General features: G+C 54.3%; 3 protein-coding genes across 4 annotated transcripts in view; 1 reads left to right on the top strand and 2 right to left on the bottom strand.

The window, feature by feature from the left end:
- Window positions 1-476: 476 nt before the first annotated feature.
- LOC311613958 (testis-specific serine/threonine-protein kinase 2) lies at window positions 477-3471 on the bottom strand (the record flags this gene model as incomplete). Its single annotated transcript, XM_084868451.1, has 1 exon — window positions 477-3471. Exon 1 carries the CDS (start codon window positions 1563-1565, stop codon window positions 477-479), a length of 1089 nt encoding a protein of 362 aa, XP_084724577.1. The 5' UTR covers window positions 1566-3471.
- Window positions 3472-3893: 422 nt separating this feature from the next.
- On the bottom strand, window positions 3894-9047 carry LOC311613710 (testis-specific serine/threonine-protein kinase 1-like). The gene has a single exon (XM_084867942.1). The coding sequence runs from the start codon at window positions 6832-6834 to the stop codon at window positions 5701-5703; it is 1134 nt and encodes a 377-aa protein (XP_084724068.1). The 5' UTR covers window positions 6835-9047; the 3' UTR covers window positions 3894-5700.
- Window positions 9048-10556: 1509 nt separating this feature from the next.
- DGCR2 (DiGeorge syndrome critical region gene 2) overlaps window positions 10557-18706 on the top strand; it is a 37270-nt gene continuing 29120 nt past the window's right edge. Inside the window, exon 1 of one of the 2 annotated variants that reach the window (XM_084867926.1) lies at window positions 10557-10954. In XM_084867926.1, the coding sequence (XP_084724052.1) occupies window positions 10876-10954 (79 nt within the window). In that variant the 5' untranslated portion in view covers window positions 10557-10875. The remainder of the gene's footprint in view (window positions 10955-18706) is intronic. The other variant, XM_084867925.1, reaches the window with a different exon arrangement.

Here is an 18706-nt window from a genome sequence, read left to right as displayed (position 1 = left end):
GAGGGGAGGGAGCGGGAGGAGAACTCTGAGGAAGAGCTGTCTGAGCAAGTGGGATGGGGTGAGAGCAGCTGTGCTGCACCTGAGGTAGGAGACGCACCCGCCTGGCAGTCCTGGAGGCTCTGGGCACTGGCAAGTCGGGGAGACCGGTGGGAGCCTGGCAGGGTGGTCCATGGCTGAGACCGCCTTGTCCACACCCTCTCATGCCTGAGCCCCGGTCCCTGGATCCCTGTGCTGGAGACGCTGAGTCCTGGAGAGAAAGACTCCTCAGGGGCCACTCTTGACGCTTGTTTACACGTGGTGGTTTATTTGCTGGTTAGTAATGAGCGCCTTTGCTACCAAGTAGAAGAAAGCTAATAGAACGTAATCAAAATAGCGGTTTAATTGACAGATTTTACTTGTTTCTTGCACCTGTGCCTTCTTCAGCTCCTACCTGCCTACTTCGTTTACGTGGGCTCCCCCCCCAGCCGCCCGCCCCCCTAGGCACTTGCCTTCCCCACCTCGGCTCCGGGGACGTGGTGCTCTTTGGCCTTGGAGGTCTCTGCCAGCCTGTCCTCCATCTTGTCCTCGTTCTCGGGCACCACGTGCAGCCGGTGCTGGGTTTTGGCGCCCAGCTTGTGGTCGGGCCGGTGCTCGGGCCGGTGCTCGGGGCACGAGCCCGGCCGCGTGTCCAGTTTGCAGTCCGCCCGGTACTTGCCCTCGCCGTCCTTCTTGAAGGAGGCGGAGGACATGGCTTTGGGCTTGGGGGGCTGCAGCCACGAGTGGCTGAGGATCTCGTCGATGTGCAGCCGCCGGTTGACGTCGGGCTGCAGGATGCGGTAGATGAGGTCCTTGCACTCCCCCGTCAGGTTCTTGGAGCGCGGGAAGTCCACGCGGTGCTCCTTCTGGATGCGCAGCATCTTCTTGATGTCGGAGTCGTCGTAGGGCATGGAGCCGCAGACCATGATGTAGAGGATCACGCCCAGGCTCCAGATGTCGTAGACCTTGGGCTGGTAGGGGATGCCCTGCAGGACCTCGGGGGCCGCGTACGCCGCCGACCCGCAGAAGGTCTTGCTCAGGATGATGCGCCCGCTGCAGTCCCGCAGGCAGCGCTTGGAGAAGCCAAAGTCGGACAGCTTGATGTTGAAGTCCTTGTCGAGGAGAAGGTTCTCGCACTTGAGGTCGCGGTGGACAACGTCCAGGTCGTGGCAGTACTTGACAGCGGAGGAGAGCTGGCGGAACATCTTGCGAGCCACATCCTCATGCAGGGCCCCCCGGCACTTGATGAACTCGAGGAGGTCGCCCTGGACCCCGAGCTCCATGACAATGTAGATCCGCCCATCCGAGGTCTCGAAGATCTCGTAGGTCTTGATGATGGAGCGGTGGTTGACGGTGGCCAGGATGTCCATCTCCCGAGGAAGGAATCTCTCCACAAAGTCGGAGGGCGTTTTCTTGCGGTCAATGATCTTGACCGCCACGTTGAACTTGAGGCGCTCGGAGTAGGCCGATTTGACTTTGGCGTACGAGCCCTTGCCAAGGTTGATGCCCACGATGTAACCCTTTTTCCTTAGGACCGCGGCATCATCCATGGTGCCAGGAGTGGCTGGCGCCGCTGCCCTCTACATCCCCTCCCCACGTGGGCCAGCAGGCCTTGTCCTCATTTACAGCGTGGGGCACCGTCTGGCTGGGCCTCCCCGGACGGGTGGAATGCTCAGCATTATCTCCACGTGACTTCAGCATGTGAAGTCATAAAGCCAGGCGCCCGGGAGTGGGACCTGGGCTGGGGGGGGGGAACTGGGCCCCTGGAACCTTGGAAGCCAGGCTGGCGTGGCAGCAGTGCCTGTTCCCGCCCACGGTCAGGCAGCCGGCACCCAGGACTGCGGTAACCGTCCCTGCCCCTCCTCGCCACAGCTTCCCCGTCACGAGTCAGGCCTAAGGTGGGGCTACCCAGGAGTGCCAGTCCCATGCTAGTTTTCCTTTCCTGGCCGTGGGGACTGACCCTGGGTTAGTTCCTGTCTCATGAGGGTTAGTTTCCTGCAGCTTCTCAGACATGTGGAGGAAACGGCGGGAAACTAACCCTGGCTCCGTCCACGGCTTGTGTCCTCGGAACTGGAGCGACTGCTCTGGTCTGGCCAGGCTGGCAGTGGTTCCAAGCTTCTCGTGGACAAGAGCAGCTTCTGTGTGGGGGAGAGGGCTGGGAGATGAGCGCTGTAGTGAGCAGGACGTGTGGGGGTGGAAGGTCAGGCAGGCTCCGGGGTGCTGCAGGCCCCAGATGCGCTCTGAGGACGGGCAGGCCTGGAGGCTGGGGAGAGAGTCAGATAGAAGGAGGTGACAGGCATCCAGGTAGGGAAGAGTCAGAGAGAGGAAGGGGCTTGTTCTGAGAATGGCTGAGTCCCCCAGACAGGAGGGAGGTGGGGGGAAAACTAAGTGGGGGCTCTTCCCTGAGGGATGGGCAGCCGCTGCAGGGCGCAGGGAAGGAGAGCTGTGGCCCAAGTCCCGTTGTGCGATGGCAGCGTCGAGAATGGGCTTTGAGGCGAGTGGAGGCCGGTACCTTTGACCAGGCAACAGGAGGCCGGACTAGGGTGGGCCTGGGGGTTCTGGGCGACGGAGGGAGACCACGGGCTAGTGTGCTGCTCGGTGATTGGGCAGGGCCCGGGCGGAGCCTGGGAGCTGGCGGTCCTGGGGGTGCTGAGGGCCAGCGTCCTGTTAGGAGCGAGCACCTGGGTGGATTGTGTCAGTGTGGGCCTCTGTGAGGAGTGGCACGTCGAGCTGTTGGGACCCTGGAGAAGCATCCTTTGCGTCACTGAAACCGTCTTTTGCGCCTGGAAGCAATGTGAAAACCTTCCTTCGGGGCCGGTGTGGAGTGCTGCTTTGGAAAACACGGCCTCCTGTATGCACCTTGGGTAGTTCGGAAGCCCCGCTGTTGGTTTGTTTTCTGTCACCGGCATCCCATGCCCACACGTAGCGAGTGGCCAGGACAGGTGTGCCATGTGCTCTGCGTTCCGGGGAGACAAGGAAGGCCTGCTGCGGTGTGGGTGGCCAGCGGCTGGCGTGGCGCTGGCATGCAGAGGCGACACCGCTCCATCCACCAGGTGACAAGGGCAGGGCATGGCAGGCGGAGGTAACACGCTGCCCAGAGCACAGCTCTATGGAGGCACGTGGAGCGTGTGTCTGGAGGTCCGTGTTGAAGATGACAGTGGCCGGACAGCCAGAGCCCAGGTGCCAGGCGGGAGTGACCGGTCCCAGCGGGGTGAGCCCACAGTGGGCGACTGCCCTCCAGCAGCCAGTCCTCCCTGGGGCCTGCTTACCCTCTGAGGCCCGCTCTCTCCTGGGGAGTCTTTTAGGCTTAACGGACCAGTACTCCTTTGTGTCCCAGAAGGGGCTGGTTGTGAGGACCCAGGTTCTATTCCGGTCAAGGGCATGTACCTTGTTTGCGGGCACATCCCCAGTAAGGGGTGTGTGAGAGGCAGCTGATCGATGATTCTCTCTCATCGATGTTTCTAACTCTCTGTAAAAAATCAGTAAAATATATTTAAAAAAAAAAAAAAAAAAGAATTGGGTCCTCCTTGAGGACCCCAGCAGGCTGCAGGGATGGCAGAGAGGTGGGTGCTCAGGAGCCTCTCCTCGGATGTCCCTGTCTCAGTGCCACTCAGTTACTCTGAGATTCCACCCCACCATCAGCCGCGCTGCGTGACTGGGCCCCTGGAGCCTTTAGTCTTCACTCAAAAATTGGGGGACAGCTCCAGTGTTACTCTAGGCCAGTGGTTGGCAAACTCATGATTCAGCAGAGCCAAATATCAACAGGCTAACGATTGAAATTTCTTTTGAGAGTCAGATTTTTAAAAATATATATATTTTATTGCTTTTTTTTACAGAGAGGAAGGGAGAGAGAGAGAGAGCTAGAAACATCGATGAGAGAGAAACATTGACCAGCTGCCTCTTGCACACCCCCTACCGGGGATGTGCCCGCAACCAATGTACATGGCCCTTGACCGGAATCGAACCTGGGACCTTTCAGTCTGCAGACCGACGCTCTACCACTGAGCCAAACCGGCTTCGGCGAGAGCCACATTTTTTTAACTTAAACTTCTTCTAACGCCACTTCTTCCAAATAGACTCGCCCAATGCCCTGGGTGTGTGGCTCAGCTGGGTGGAACATCGTCCCATATACCAAATAGACTGGCCCAGGCCGTGGCATTTTGTGGAAGAGCCACACTCAAGGGGCCAAAAAGAGCCACAGTTTGCCGACCGCGGCTTCAGCCCTGTTCTGTGCCTGGACCGTGGGCACTCACTGGCCTGCTTGGTGGAGCTCACTGGCTGGCTGCTGAGTGCTGTAGGGGCCCCCACGAGGCCATGTGGAGGCCATGCCCCCTCATGAGCCTGGAGACAGAGGCCAGATCTGAAGGGATGATTATAACATGTATGTGGGGGGTGGGTGGCCAGGAAGAGGTCAGACCTGGGAGGACCTCAAAGGTCAAAGGCTAGACACTGGGATCCTTCCCCTCAGCAGAGGGAGCCAGACTGGGTGCTGTGTGAGGCAATAGCAGGGCATATGAGGACACCGTGGGGAAATGTTGGGGAGGGCGGAGCCAGGCAGAGCAGTGGACTAACTGTGGGGAGGGTTGCAGAGGGCAGGTCTGGGACACTCACTGGGTCTCACTTCTCCCAGTGGGCTGGGGTTCAGATTTTCCTAAAATGTAGGTGTTGGGACGGGGTGAGTCTAAAGGCTCTTGCCCTCTCGGTGTGTTAACCCTGCAGGTGCACAAGAAGCTGTCAGTGAGTGCAGAGCGGGAAGAGAGAGGGCCACCACGGCAGAGGTGAGGACTGCATAGACAAGGCCGAGCAGGGCCCTGCAGAGCACGTGGTTGGTGATATTAACATGCAAGCTTGCTCCCGCACCGCAGTGGTCAGGCATGCATTGTGAGGACACCTGTCCTGTCTCTGACCACTATCAGCTTATCTACTCTGGTGGGGAGCATCGTCCCTGGGGACAGACGGGGACCTGAGGGGAACAGGGTGAGGTCAAGGCCACACAGCTGTGGGACATGTGGGCAGGAGTGTGGCTGGGCTGTCCAGCAGAGCCTCCTGCCTCACCTGAGCCGGGCGGATGACCACAGAGTGGGGTGACTCGGCACCATGGAGAACTGGGAGCCTGCTGGACATAAGAGAACCCCTGGCGGACCAAGCAGGAAAACTAAGTTGCCCTTTAAGGAGGGGAGCTCAAGAGAGTCTGAGAAGCCGGTGCATCTGCCCTCAGCAGATCCCTCCTCACCAGTAGGCGTGTAGATCCTCCTCTCCACCCCTCCGTTACAGGCAGCCCTCCTTGGTCCTGTCCCCTCCGTGTCCCGTCTCCCCCAGCACCACACTCATAGCCTCCCTCTTGAAGCAGCATCTTCCTCCCTCAGCGCTCTGCTGTGGTCATGGTCATGGCTGGGTACACTGGGATGTGTTTTCCAAACTTGGGGTGTGGTGGGGTGGATGCTCTCCTTAGACGACCAGCTGGGGCAAAGACATTCACCTTACAATCTGCACTAATATAGTTATTTATTGCTTTTTTTTTTTTTTTTTACCAAGTTCAAAGGGAGGGAAAATAAACTGACGAAAATAATGGCTCATCCCGGATTGTCTTCCTTCAGTGGCTTGTCCCTTGGTTTCTCTGGAGCTCAGGCTCGAAGCTGTGAGCTCTGCCTCATCTCCTGCCAGCCCCTGGGCCATGTGAGAGGCTCACGAGGTGTGCGTGTCTGCAGGCTTCGGGGCTCCCCCTTCCTCTGTGTCCCTGCTTGGCCGGCCCTCCATAGGGTCTGCGTTTCTGGTATCCAACAGCCTCGGCGCCTCTTGCAGAATCTCCTCCTTGGGTTGTGACTCTGGGTTCATCTCAGGCTGGGCCTCCTGGGGCTCCAGCTTGGTGGCAGACTTCTTGTCAGAGCCAGGCTCAGGGGCCCATGGGGGTTCCTGGGCCCCCGAGGCCTCAAAAGTGGGGGTCGCTGAGGTCTCTCCATCCTTGTCGATGGCTGCAGAGAACAGGAGCCGGGCCTTGGGCTGCACCCAGCAGTGGCTGAGGATCTCGTCGATGTGCAGCCGCCGGTTGACGTCGGGCTGCAGGATGCGGTAGATGAGGTCCTTGCACTCACTGGTCAGGTTCTTGAAGCGCGGGAAGTTGACGCGGTGCTCCTTCTGGATGCGCAGCATCTTCTTGATATTGGAGTCGTCGTAGGGCATGGAGCCGCAGACCATGATGTAGAGGATCACGCCCAGGCTCCAGATGTCGTAGACCTTGGGCTGGTAGGGGATGCCCTGCAGGACCTCGGGGGCCGCGTACGCCGCTGACCCGCAGAAGGTCTTGCTCAGGATCAGTCGGCCGCCGTCATCCCGCAGGCAGCGCTTGGCGAAGCCGAAGTCGGACAGCTTGATGTTGTAGTCCTTGTCGAGGAGAAGGTTCTCGCACTTGAGGTCGCGGTGGACAATGTCCATGTCGTGGCAGTACTTGATGGCGGAGGAGAGCTGGTGGAACTTCTTGCGAGCATCATCTTCGTGCAGGGCCCCCCGGGTTTTGATGAACTCAAGGAGGTCGCCCTGGACCCCCAGCTCCATGATGATGTAGACCTTGCCGTCGGACGTCTCGAAGATCTCGTAGGTCTTGACGATGGAGCGGTGGTTCAGCATGGTTAGAATCTCGATTTCCCGGGGAAGGAATTTCTCCAAGAAGTCTGTGGGGGCTTTCTTGCGGTCGATGATCTTGACCGCCACGTTGAACTTTAGGCGCTCAGAGTAAGCGGACTTGACTTTGGCGTAGGAGCCCTCTCCCAAGTTTATCCCCATGATATAGCCTCGTCGCTTGAGGATGGCAGCATCATCCATGGTGCCAGGAGCACCCAGTGCCTCGGAGGCTGCCCTCTACATCCCTGCAAGACATGGGCCAGCCGTGTCCTCATTTACACTGTGGACGGGTAGTCCTCTAGGCTGGCCTGGCCTGCTGTCCATGCCTCCCAGAGAGGCCCAGACTCTGGGGTGGAACGTTCAGCATCGTCTCCCGGACGACTTCAGTGGGTGAAGTCACAAAGGAGGAGTATCTGGGATAATGAGGTTCTGACTGGACCCTTTGGAATCAGAATCCTGGAAGGCTGGCCAGTAGGCTGCAGAGCAAACGGCTACAGAGAGTGACCTCACTCTTGGCTGGGACTCGAGGTAGCAGGGGACTCGGAGGAGAGGGGAGAGGGACATCTTCGTCTACCCATGCCTCCAAACGTGGAACTAGGACTGCTAGGCCAGCGGTGGGGCTGATGATTGCAGTCCTGGAAATTCAGGGCGGGTGGTTGTATCAGTCCAGGCTTCAGCAGAAACCAGGACTTACTCCAGTTGGGGCAGCCTGAGGGTATAACAAGGGCATAATTTACAAAGGTGGGAGCAGAGAGCCAGAAACCCCAACCGAAGTCCCACACTCCTGGAGAAAGGGAGGGATGGTCATTGGAACCTGGGAAGGATGGTATAGAGAGGGTGACCTTGAGAGAGGCAGTGACCTTAGGTAGAGGCAAGGAGCTGGTGAGAAACATCCCTATTCCCCCCCCCCCCCCCTTCAGTCTTGGCAGTCCTTGCCTTTGTCTGTACAGGTGGCCTGCGGGCCATGCAGCCGGGTGAAGAATTGAGGTGAATCAGGTGGGGCAGAGACTCCAGGCCCAGGGTCACTGATTTTAGGAAGTCAGGACTCTGCCCTCTCCTGAATGGTTTAGCTGGGCTCTTCACCTCCCTGTGCTTCCTCATCCAAACCTTAGGCAGCCTGCTTCTCTGATGGTGGCTTTGGCGGGGACCACTGACAGAGGTTTCTGCTCTTGGCTGTGTGTTCCTTCTTGGGGGGGTCTGCCGAGACCATAGCCGGGGCTGGGCTCCTCGCGCAGATCTGGGGCTGGGACAGAAGCTGGACCTTGATCCTGCTTTGAGTGCCATCAGCTGCTCCTGGAATGCTCCCTGAGGATGGTGCAAGGGGAGAGGTCAGCATTGGACAGGGACCAATTTCTGCCTTCAGTGGGGCGTCTCTGCCGTGACAGCCCCTTAGACTCTAGCACCAGCTCGGGGCCACACCCTGAGGAGCAGGAGCAGGAGCAGGAGCAGGCAGGTCTGGCCTAGTCTTGGGTTTAACCTTGGCTACATCCACCCTGAGGAAGTGGGTGCCTCTCTCTCAGACGATCCTGAGTGTCCCAAGATTAAGGGACAGACACTCAGGAGAACCATGCCTTGAGTTAGCTTGAGAGGACTGCTCCTGGAGTGAGTCAGTGGAGCGGAGGTGGGCCAGGTCAGGATGGGTCCTCACTAGCCTTGGTCCTTCCCTCTTTCTCTGCTCTCACCTTCACCCTCTTTTTTATTTTTTATAAATATATTTTTATTGATTTCAGAAAAGAAGGGAGAGGGAGAGATAGAAACATCAAGAATGAGAGAGAATCATTGATTGGCTGCCTCCTGCATGCCCCCTACTAGGGATCGAGCCCACAACCCAGCATGTGCCCTTGACCGGAATCAAACCTTAGACCCTTCAGTCCATGGACTGATGCCCTATCCACTGAGCCAAACCGACTAGGGCCTCTTTTTTATTTTTTAAAAATGTTTTTGTTAATTTTTTATTTTTTTAGGAGAGTTAGGGAGAGGGAGAAAAACATTGATGCGAGAGAGAAACATTGATTGGTCACCTCTGGCACACACCCCAACCAGGGATCGAACCCAAAATCAGGCATGTGCCCTGACTGGGAGTCAAACCAGGGACCGTTTGTTGAAACAACCAACGCTCAGCTGAGTCACACTGGCCCTTCACCCTCTTATCCAGCCCTGACACTCTGTGCCAGGCCTTGTGTGCTTGGCTGTTGGGCCTGCCTTTGGACAGCTTGCTCCTCTCTCCTACTGAGAACACCTTATCTGCTGGGTCCCTCCCATAGTCTCCTTGCTCCAGATACGAGATATGAAGTCAGTACTTAGAGCATTGTCCCCAGTGGCTTTATTCAATGCAGATCTGGTCTTATGTGCCCAGTCTTCCTTCCCCTACTCCCCCATGGTGTAGGCAGGGCCCTTCCTCTAGAGACCAACTTTACTACAGGGTCTCTATAGAATGACTCAAAATGACTCATTTTTTTTTTTTTTTTTACTCCTTATTTTTATTTTTAAATATTACTAGAGGCCCGGTTGTGCATGGGTGGGGTCCAGTCAGCCAGGGGGAGTAGCTGCAGGCGGTTGGTGGGCTGCCTCTGGTCAGTCGAACTCCTGGTGGAGGGGACAATTTGCATATTAGCGTTTTATTATATAGGATAGGATTGATTCCAGAATGGAAGGGAGATAGAAACATTGATGATAGAGAATCATTGATTGGTCACCTCCTGCAAGCCTCCTACGGGGATCCAGCCTGCAACTGGGCGTGTGCCTGACCAGGGATCAAACCATGACCTCCTGGTTCATAGTTCAAAGCTCAATCCCAGAGCCACACCTGGGGGGGGGGAGGCGGGGGGAGCATGATACTCCTTTAGACTTCTTCCTTTTCAGTTGTGTGTGGCAGTGAAGCCACTCCAGCCTGTGCCTGGCAGCATCTTCCTTTCCTATCTTCTCAAACTTGAGTCCTTCCAGTTTTCTTTATCCCTTTTTTGCAGGGTTTTTTTTTTTTTTTTTTTTTTTAACTTTTTAAAATCTTCACTTGATATGTTTATTGATTTTAGAAAAGAAGGGGTGGGGGGAGAGAGAGAGAGAGAGAGAGAGAGAAAAGAGAGAAAGATCCCTAGGCTCTGACCAGGGATGGAAGTGCAACCTATGTGCCCTGACCTGGAATCGAACCTGCAGCCATTTTTAAAAAACAAACAAACATATTTTATTGATTTTTTGTTTTTTTTTTACAGAGAGGAAGGAAAAGGGATAGAGAGCTAGAAACATCAATCAGCTGTCTCCTGCACACCTCCTAATGGGGATGAGCCCGAAACCAAGGTACATGCCCTTGACCAGAATTAAACCTGGGACCCTTCAGTCCGATGCTCTCTATTCACTGAGACAAACCGGTTAGGGCCCTCCAGCCATTCTGATGCACGGCAAGGATGCTCCAACAAACTGAGGCCCTCAGCCAGGGCGAAACCCTTCTGAAAAAGCCACTTTACAGGCCAAGGACCGGACCTCGGCCTGGCAGATGTGCAAGGTGTGCGACCCTTTGTGTCCCAGCCCTCTTTGGCTCCTTCTCATCCTGCCCCTCTTCTTTCACTGGCTGCCCCCACCTCCCACCCCGGGGCCACTCCCCATTTCTCCGGCTTCACTGGGCCCCGCCCTTTTGGTGTCTGGTCCTCTAGATCCGATCGCCCGTCTCTCCGCTGCGCCCTGAGATCCTAGACCTAGGCCCTTCAGCTCAGGTTACACCCCCGAGCCCCACCTCTCTGTCCAGCCAATGGCGCTTCGCTCCTTAAGCCACGCCCCAGCCGGACTGGCCCCTCCCCATCCCGACCTATCGCCTCGCCCCTTCGGGCGCTGCTGCCCAGGCTCCGCCCCCGCTCGGCCGAGGGTCCGCCAGCATTGGGAAAGCGTGGGCCCCGCCCCCATCCTCGACGCTGATTGGTCGACGCCGGCGTCGGGGGCGGGAAGCAGAGGAGTCGCAGAGCCGAACAGGACGGCCGCCATCTTGCGCGGAGCCAAAGTCGGAACCCTAGGTTGCGGCTGAGTGCGCGCGCGAGCCCGCGATCGGAACCTCAGGCTGCGGTCGGAACCTTCAGGCTGCATCTGAGAGGGCGGGAGAACCCCCGGTCCCGTTCAGCCGCGGCCCAGCCGGAGGCCCCCTCCCGCCACCTCTTCACGCCCGGCCCCGGCCCGGCCCCCCGACCCTCAGCCAGGCCCGGTTCGGCCTCCCCGCGGGGTCACGCGGCCGCCCCGGGGACGATGAACGGAGGATAAATGGTGCCCAAGGCAGACAGCGGTGCCTTCCTGCTGCTCTTCCTGCTCGTGCTCACCGTCACCGAGCCGCTGCGACCAGGTGCGCGGGGCGGGGGTGGGGGGGAGGGCGGGGCAGCCGGGGGCGGGGCGCGCAGGGCCGGGGTCGCCCCGGACCTCCCTCCGCTCGGTGGGGCCGTGTCCCGGGCGGACGCCTACGGAGGCCTACCCGCGGTCCGCCGCGTCCCGCTTCCCGGGGCCACGCACCGGCGGGACCGTGCCCTGACTTTACCTGGTGGGCTCGAGCGCCTGGTACATCCAGAAACTTTGTTCTCGCCCTAACCGGTTTGGCTCAGTGGATAGAGCGTCGGCCTGCGGACTTAGGGGTCCCAGGTTCGATTCCGGTCCGGGGCATGTACCTTGGTTGCGGGCACATTCCCGGGCGGGGGGGGTGTGTGTGTGTGTGTGCAGGAGGCAGCTGATTGATGCTCTCTCATCAATGTTTCAAGCTCTCTATCCCTCTCCCTTCCTCTCTGTAAGAAAATCAATAAAATGTATTAAAAAAAGAAGAAACTCTGTGGCCTTTGGGTCCAGGTTTGTGGAGCCACTACATGCTTTGAGGGGGGTGGAAGCGAGAGTGATGGAGTTCCTTCTCTCCAAGGAGCTGCACCCTCATTTCTGGTCCAGCGGCTGGAGTTAGGCTGGGATTAGGTGCAGAGAGCAGCTCGTGGAGGCTCCTGGCTTCCATTGCTTCCTCCCAGCAGTGGGCTGATGCCAGCGTCTCAGGCCGGGAAACCCCTCGGCTGGCAAGCAGTAGCCAGTGTGGCTCCATTGCCTCTCAGTGAGGTTTTACCCTTGAGAGGGACTCAGCTCAGAGACTGGACCGGAGGAAGTGGTAGGAGGCCGCCCAGCATCCCTCGGGTCTGTCCTGGGGCAGAGGCTGACGCTCCCCTCCCCGCAGGTGTGTCCCAGTCGTGGGAGCCTGGACAGTGCTGGGTACTCAGGACTGCTCCTTGTATGTGATGATTAAATGCCTTGAGAACTCCCCTCGGAACTTGTGTTTCTATGAAAAGCCTGTGTGTGTGTGTGTGGGGGGGGGTGTGGGGGTTCCGATCATGCATGGCAGCTAGAAGGTCCCAGACAATTTTTTTTTTTTTTTTTTTAATCTCTACCTGTTTCTGGTGTACCCATCTGAACTGCAGCAAGAAATCCAAACCCCCGAATTCAGGGCTGATTTACCGAATAGGCACGGGAGAGGCAGTGCTGGGGGCCCACAGTGCTTTTAGGAGTTTGTGAAAATGTTTGATTTCTTCTCAAATCAACAGGAAAATTGAACTTTTAGATCAAAGAGAATGTAATGTATACATATAGGCATTCATTTTTTTAAATAACAATGCAGTTAAAAAGTATGATTTCCCTTTAACTATAAAATTGTGTGTGTGTGTGTGTGTGTTTAATTTTTAACCCTCACCCGAGGATATGTTTTCATTGATTTCAGAGAGAGAGAAAGAGAGAGAGAGAGAGAAACAGAAACTTTGATCGGTTGCCTCCCATCCTCACCCCCCCTGGAGATTGAAGCTGCTGTGACCCGGAATCAAACCTGCAACCTTTTGGTGTGTGGGAAGATGTTCCAACCAGCTGAGCCACCCAGCTGGGATGAAAATTATGATTCTTAATTGGGGCCAGGTAGCCAGGAGCAGGAAGGGGGGTCCCATGAAGGTGGGGGCACTTGAGGCTGTCTTCTGTGAGCTGTCAGGCCTCAGTGGGTGAAGCCAGGCTGGGGAGCACAGTGGTATGCGGCTGATCCTCCACCGTGCCCTAGCCAGGCTCCCACCCTAGACACACTGAGCCTCTTGACTATCTTGTGGCCAAGACCCTCCGCTCAGCCTGGAGGCTCTGCTGTGATACTTCTCAGCAGCAGGATGACTGGTCCTGGGACAGCCTTGGTAGGGAAGGAAGCCAGGAAAAGGGCCGCCTATCTAGGCGGGTACTGTATGGCCTCTTGGGGACCAGAGCCAATGGATTGTGGGTTGTGATGAGGTGATTTAGAAAACAAGTCTAGCCCTACCTGGTTTGGCTCAGTGGGTAGAGTGTCGGCCTGCAGACTGAAAGGTCCCGGGTTCGATTCCGATCAAGGACTCATTTCCGGGTTATAGGCTCAATCCCTAATATAGGGGGCGTGCAGGAGGTAGCCAGTCAAATGATTCTCATCATTGATATTTCTTTCTCACACTCTTTCTCTCTGAAACCAATAAAATATGTATTAAAATAACAACAACAAAACACAAGTCTACACCTGTAGAAAGGTGAGGCGTCATCCTGTTCTGGCTTGTGGCTCCCAGTTTTGCACATTAGGTCACTGGACTGAGTGAAGCCATGTACCAACATGACTTCTTCCTTGGGGTGCCTCTGGCTCCAGGTCCAGCATCTCCTACCTGGATGGTGGAGGTGACCAATGTTCCCAACTCCTTCTCTGTCTGTCCACACGTCCTAACTGGCCAGCAGTAATTCAACAAGCGTCTGAGTGTTTGATACCTGCCCGTCTTCCAGGGATGCTCAAATAGAATAAACCCCTTCCTCTGGGAGTGCCCTTTAGGTGTGGAAAGAGAGTCCAGGTGTAAACTGGTCTACTAAGTGTGTTGGCCTAGGCAGGTGTCAGGGATGGCCAACCATTTGTACCTATGAAGCAGAGGCGGGCTTCACAGAAGACATTGCTCTTAGGGCTGAGTTGGGGCAGGGAGGCACCTGTGGCAGAGGGGGCAAAGTTACCTTTTTCATTCCATGACACTCCATATTAGAGCTTTGTGGTGGCCCCCAGTGGTATCTCTACTTGCCTTACAATTGGGGGACTCCAGCTGGCTCCCTGACGGTGTTTGGGCAGCAAGGACAAGTGTCACTCTGGGTCAGATGTTCTGTGTGCTGTGCCTCCTTCCCAGGCAGGGGTCTGTGGCTGGCATGTTCGAGGGGGTTAGTCTGCATTCCTTCTATTGGAATCCTGACTTAGACTCATACTCGGGTGTGAGGAGGGCACCTGTCAGAACCTGTTTCCCAGATGGGAGGGAGGCAGGCAAGTAGGTGTCTTCCAATTTCTGCCAGGGACAGCCCCTGAGGACGGGGACCAAGCCAATATTGGCTCCTCTGATGCAGGCCAGGGCACGAGGCTTTCCACAAACTGGGGCAATGGGCCACACAGGAGTGCTGAACTTGACCTTTGGCCAAGGTTTATTTTAAATGCATGTCTGATGTGGCTTGATTGAGGATTGTGTTACATGCCAGAGGCTTTTGTAGTAAGAACATGTGTTAACTCTCAGGTGGTCCCCGTGAGCTAGATACTCTTATTAGCTCCATTTGCAGATAGGGAAATTGTAATACAGAGAGCTCATCAAGCTAAGTGGCTGAGAAGAGATTCAATCCTAGAAGTCTGGCCTGATTCCACTGTGCACCTTTCCCAGGGGCTTATGAGTGTTCTATCTTTAACCCCCACTGTGGAGCCCTGGGCCGCTTTCCTTCCGAGGACCCAGTGGCTCGCCAGGTGGGGATTCTGAAGCTTTTCCCCTCTGAATACCCTGGTTTGAGGGATAGGACCAGCCCTCCCCCTAATTCCTTCTGTGGTTAACCGTACTGACTTATGAAGATGTGTATTGTCTCCCCGAGATGTTAGAAAGTTTGGGGATCTTTCCTGAGGGGTGACATACATAAATAAAGGGGCATTTAGGGCCACTGACTGCAGTATTGTCTCCCTGACCCTTTATCTGTACAGGGAATGCAACATCAATTGCTGATTTCTAAAACTTTTTTTTTTCCCTAAGCATCAGTTATGAAAGAAAATCATGCCATGGGTTTAGCCATAGCTCCGTCCAGGGTGACTCCACCATACTTAGCTGAGAAAATGTTTACTTTTCCTGAGTGAGCATGGTCTTGGCTGAGTTCCCCGGCCCTAGAGGTGATGTAGCAGGACTGGAACTGTGTGCCTTCAGATAAAGAAAGCTGGCTGGGAGAGGCAGGTGACTTGTATAAAGTCACGTAGCTGGAGAGCAGAGCAGCTGGGATTCAGACCCACTGGAGCTGCCTCCTAGGTCAGGGTTCTTCCCCATGGCCATTAGGGACCTGCTGGATATGCTGAACTAATAAATCCTCAGTGGGCTGAGAAGTGGCCACAGCACTGGAGCAGCATACAGGTTAATGAATAGGAAACGTGGATATTTTATAAGCTGAACTGGCTGAAGCGTATAGTAGTAGCTAGAAAGTTGAGCCTGCACTTAGGCTCGCCAAATGCCTTCTGAGTTTGGAGTTCTTTCCTCCACAGCCTACCACCTTGTAACACTCTAGAACTTGCCGTACTAGCAGACTGGGCTTTGGTTTTTATAATTTAATTCTTTTTAGTTGGAAAGTAGTGTAACACTTTACCAACCTCATTAGCTAATTAATTGTTTTGTTGTTGCTTTTAAAGTAAACATTTGGTAGGAAATGTTTATATAAACTAGGAGTTCTCAGTTGGTGGTTGGCATGTGGAAGCAGCCGGTTGGTGATTCTCAAATTATTGATGTTTCTGTCTTTTTCTCCCTCTCCCTTTTTCTCTGAAATCAATAAAAAAAAATACATTAAGAAATATATACCTTAAAAAAAAAATGTCAAACTTACGGAAAAGTTGCAAGAATACAATTAGTGCAAGAACACTTGCATATCCTGTATTAGATGTACCTATTGTTAGCATTTTATTTTATTTGCCTTATCTCCCCTGGGTGTTTATACTCATGTATAGAAATGTATGCATGCACAAATTTTTTTTTCCTGAACCATTTGACAGTAAGTTGCGTATGGCATGGTCCTTTCCCCTGAACACTTTGATTGCTTCAGAGAGCAGGAGGAGGTGCCTGGTAGTTAGCTTCCTTGAAAGATGAAAAGGTGATGCTCCCCATCCCATTGCTTGCATTCACCCTGTAACCCTCACTGCCACTGCGGTGTGCCAGGCACTGTGTCATCACAGATGGCGTTGCAGGCACAGGATGTGCTGTGGTTAAAGCTCCCGTTTGCCCAGGTGGCAGCTAGGCAAGGTTAATATTTCAGTTAGTGGTTCTAGTCTTAGGAATGAAGAGTGTGCTTTTGTTGCACACTTTGGCCAATGGGTCTGTACATTCTCGCTCTTGTTAGGCTGTTTTTTTTCCTGTTCCTCTTTCTGGCCAGATTGCTCTCGCCTGCAGCCCTCTGGTCCTGCTTCCCAGACCTAGCTCCTTGGCACTGCTTTCCCCCTGCTCTCCTCTGGCAGTTCCGCAGCACTTAATGCATGCATACATCATGGGAGGTGGCCTGGTTTGTGGGCCCTCCCTGTACTGTACCCATGATATCTCACCTCTGTTCCTCTTCCTCTCGTTGGCATAGGGAAATTCGTAGTAGATTCTTGGCCCTGAGTGGAATGTGTCAATGACAACATTTAGAACCTAGTAGATACAACAGACTGATTAAATGTCTTTTCCTTGGTGTGCTGATAGATTGTTCCCTTGTCACATGTGCTTTTGTGTTTGGGTTGCTGAAGAGTTGGTGATCAGTCCTTTCTCCTTCCTGTATGCTGAGCAGGTCAGTAATCCCAAGAGCCTAGTTTTGGGCCAACATTTTGCCAGAGGGAAGGGTGGGATCACAGTGTGGTTTTTATGTAACATCAATATACTTGTTTCTGTGTGATTTACCTATTGACTTGGGATGTTTAGTAAAAGACAGTCCTGCCACTAAAGATGGAATTCCAGGGGAGGGTGAATGGTATGTGGCAGTGGGCAGAGTGCAGCTGGCTGGGGATCTGGGGCTTATGGGCAATGACCTGGGAGGAAGGAAAGCCCAGGCCTGGCATTACTTTATTATTATTTTTAATCCGTACCCAAATATATGTTTATTGATTTTATTTTACTTTTATTTTTTTATTTCAGAGAGGAAAGGAGAGAGAGAGAAATATCAATGATGATAAAATAAAAATAAAATTAAAAAAAAAGAAAAGAAAAGAAAAAAAAAAGAAAAGAAATATCAATGATGAGAGAGAATCATTGACCAGCTGCCTTCTACATGCCCCCTACTGGAGATTGAGCCTGTAACCCGGCATGTGCCCTTGACCTCAATTGAACCCAGGATCCTTCAGTCTGCAGACCATTGCTCTATTCACTGAGCCAAGCCAGCTAGAGCTATTTATTGATTTTAGAGAGGAAGGGAGGGAGGGAGGGAGAGAGAGAGAGAGAGCGAAGCATCGATGTGAGAGAGAGACACCATGTACATGCCATGACCAGAGCGGGGAGCAAACCTGCAACCCAGGTACATGCCCTTGACTGGGAATCAAACACACAACCCTTTGATGTGCGGGCCAACGCTCTAACCCTTGAGCAACAGTGGCAAGGGCATAAGGTCCAAGTTTTCACACCACAACACTGGACTCCCCTTGATCTAACTATAGCTGCTCCTCTACAGATAGCTCATTTAAAGGAATACCAGAGCCTGGCTGGTGTGGCTCAGTGGTTGAGCATCAACCTGTGAATCAGAAGGTCATAGTTCAATTCCCAGTCACAGCATATGCCTGGGATGCAGGCTCTATCCCCAGTGTGAAATGTGCAGGAGGCAGCTGATTGATGATTCAACAACAACAAAAAGGAACTTGGACCCTACAGTCCCACTGCTTAGTGTCAGATCTTGCTCTGCTACCCACTTTGTGACTTCTCTGTGCCTCAGTTTCCTTATCTGTGCCATGGACATAACAGAACTTCATAAAGATGTTGTGAGAATTAAATGGGTTAAGTGTAAAGTTCTAAGAAATGTCTGATACAAAGCAAATGCTTCATAAAGGCCAACAGCAAACGTTATCCATGAATGGACATCGGGGAGTGTAAGTAAGGACCTCACCTTAAACTGTAAGCAGGAGGCCTCACACACACACAAGGGAATATTATCTGGAGAGGGTCTGGTTCGTGTCCTCCCTCCTTCCCCCTCCACCAGGCAGCAGAGCACAGTGGCTTTCCTCAGTGGCTGATACATACAGCTGAATGAGGAGCCATTTTGGTGGTTGGGGGGTGGGGGTATAGTTTTTGAAAGCCCACCAAACAGCCCAGCACTTTGGACAGGGCTAGGATTGTTCACATTGACATGTTTTGCTCTTTGTCACGTTCATGCTGTGTCTCCTGAGTCTGGTCTGGCACAGAGTGGGCACTCAGAAATCAGTTATTGAATAAATGCACAAATGGCTATTTATATTTTGACATAAAGAGCAACAGCTCCCTTAGCCAGCAGGCTTTGCAGCTGTCCCTAGGTGGGGGTGGGGGTGAGGACAAGGACCTTGTGGCCGCCTGCCTATGGAAGACTTGTAGGGGTTGTTGCAGAGCCAGCTGGCCTTGCCTCACACTGGGGGGAGCTTGCTTCTGCAGATACTGGCTGAACTGCGAGGTGAGGGCTTCTCACCTGAAGCTCACCAGCTGGGGTTTAGAGGGGCTGAGGGCTCCTGCAGTTCGCAGCCTCAGGGCCTGGATGCCTCTCTGATGGACTTGCCTGACAGGCTTTAGAACTGGACTGCCCCTGCTGGAGGAAGTGACCTGCCCTTCCGTAGGCCATTGCACAGTACAAGCCTTTCTTGAGAGGTGGTGGTGCAGGGACTGCACACCCACCTCTGGGCCTTCTTCCTCTCCTCTCTGCCTGGTGGCAGCCGCTTCAGTGAACCTGGACTGCATCCGTGAACCTAGACTCGTAGTTATCCTTAGTCAGTGTCTGTGATCCCTTCCAGTCCCTCTCTGTAGGCTGACTTCTGGATCCCTGGCAGCCAACCATCAGTTTGCTCAGCTTCTTGTCTGTCTGGTCTCTGCTGTAGACTGCTCCATGTTGGACAGGACAG

The sequence above is a fragment of the Pipistrellus hanaki genome, assembly GCF_964339955.1.
Source record: "Pipistrellus hanaki genome assembly, chromosome: 19".
Lineage (NCBI taxonomy): Eukaryota > Metazoa > Chordata > Mammalia > Chiroptera > Vespertilionidae > Pipistrellus > Pipistrellus hanaki.
Note: the sequence above shows the minus strand (reverse complement) of the source record. Positions and strands in the feature narration are given on the sequence as shown.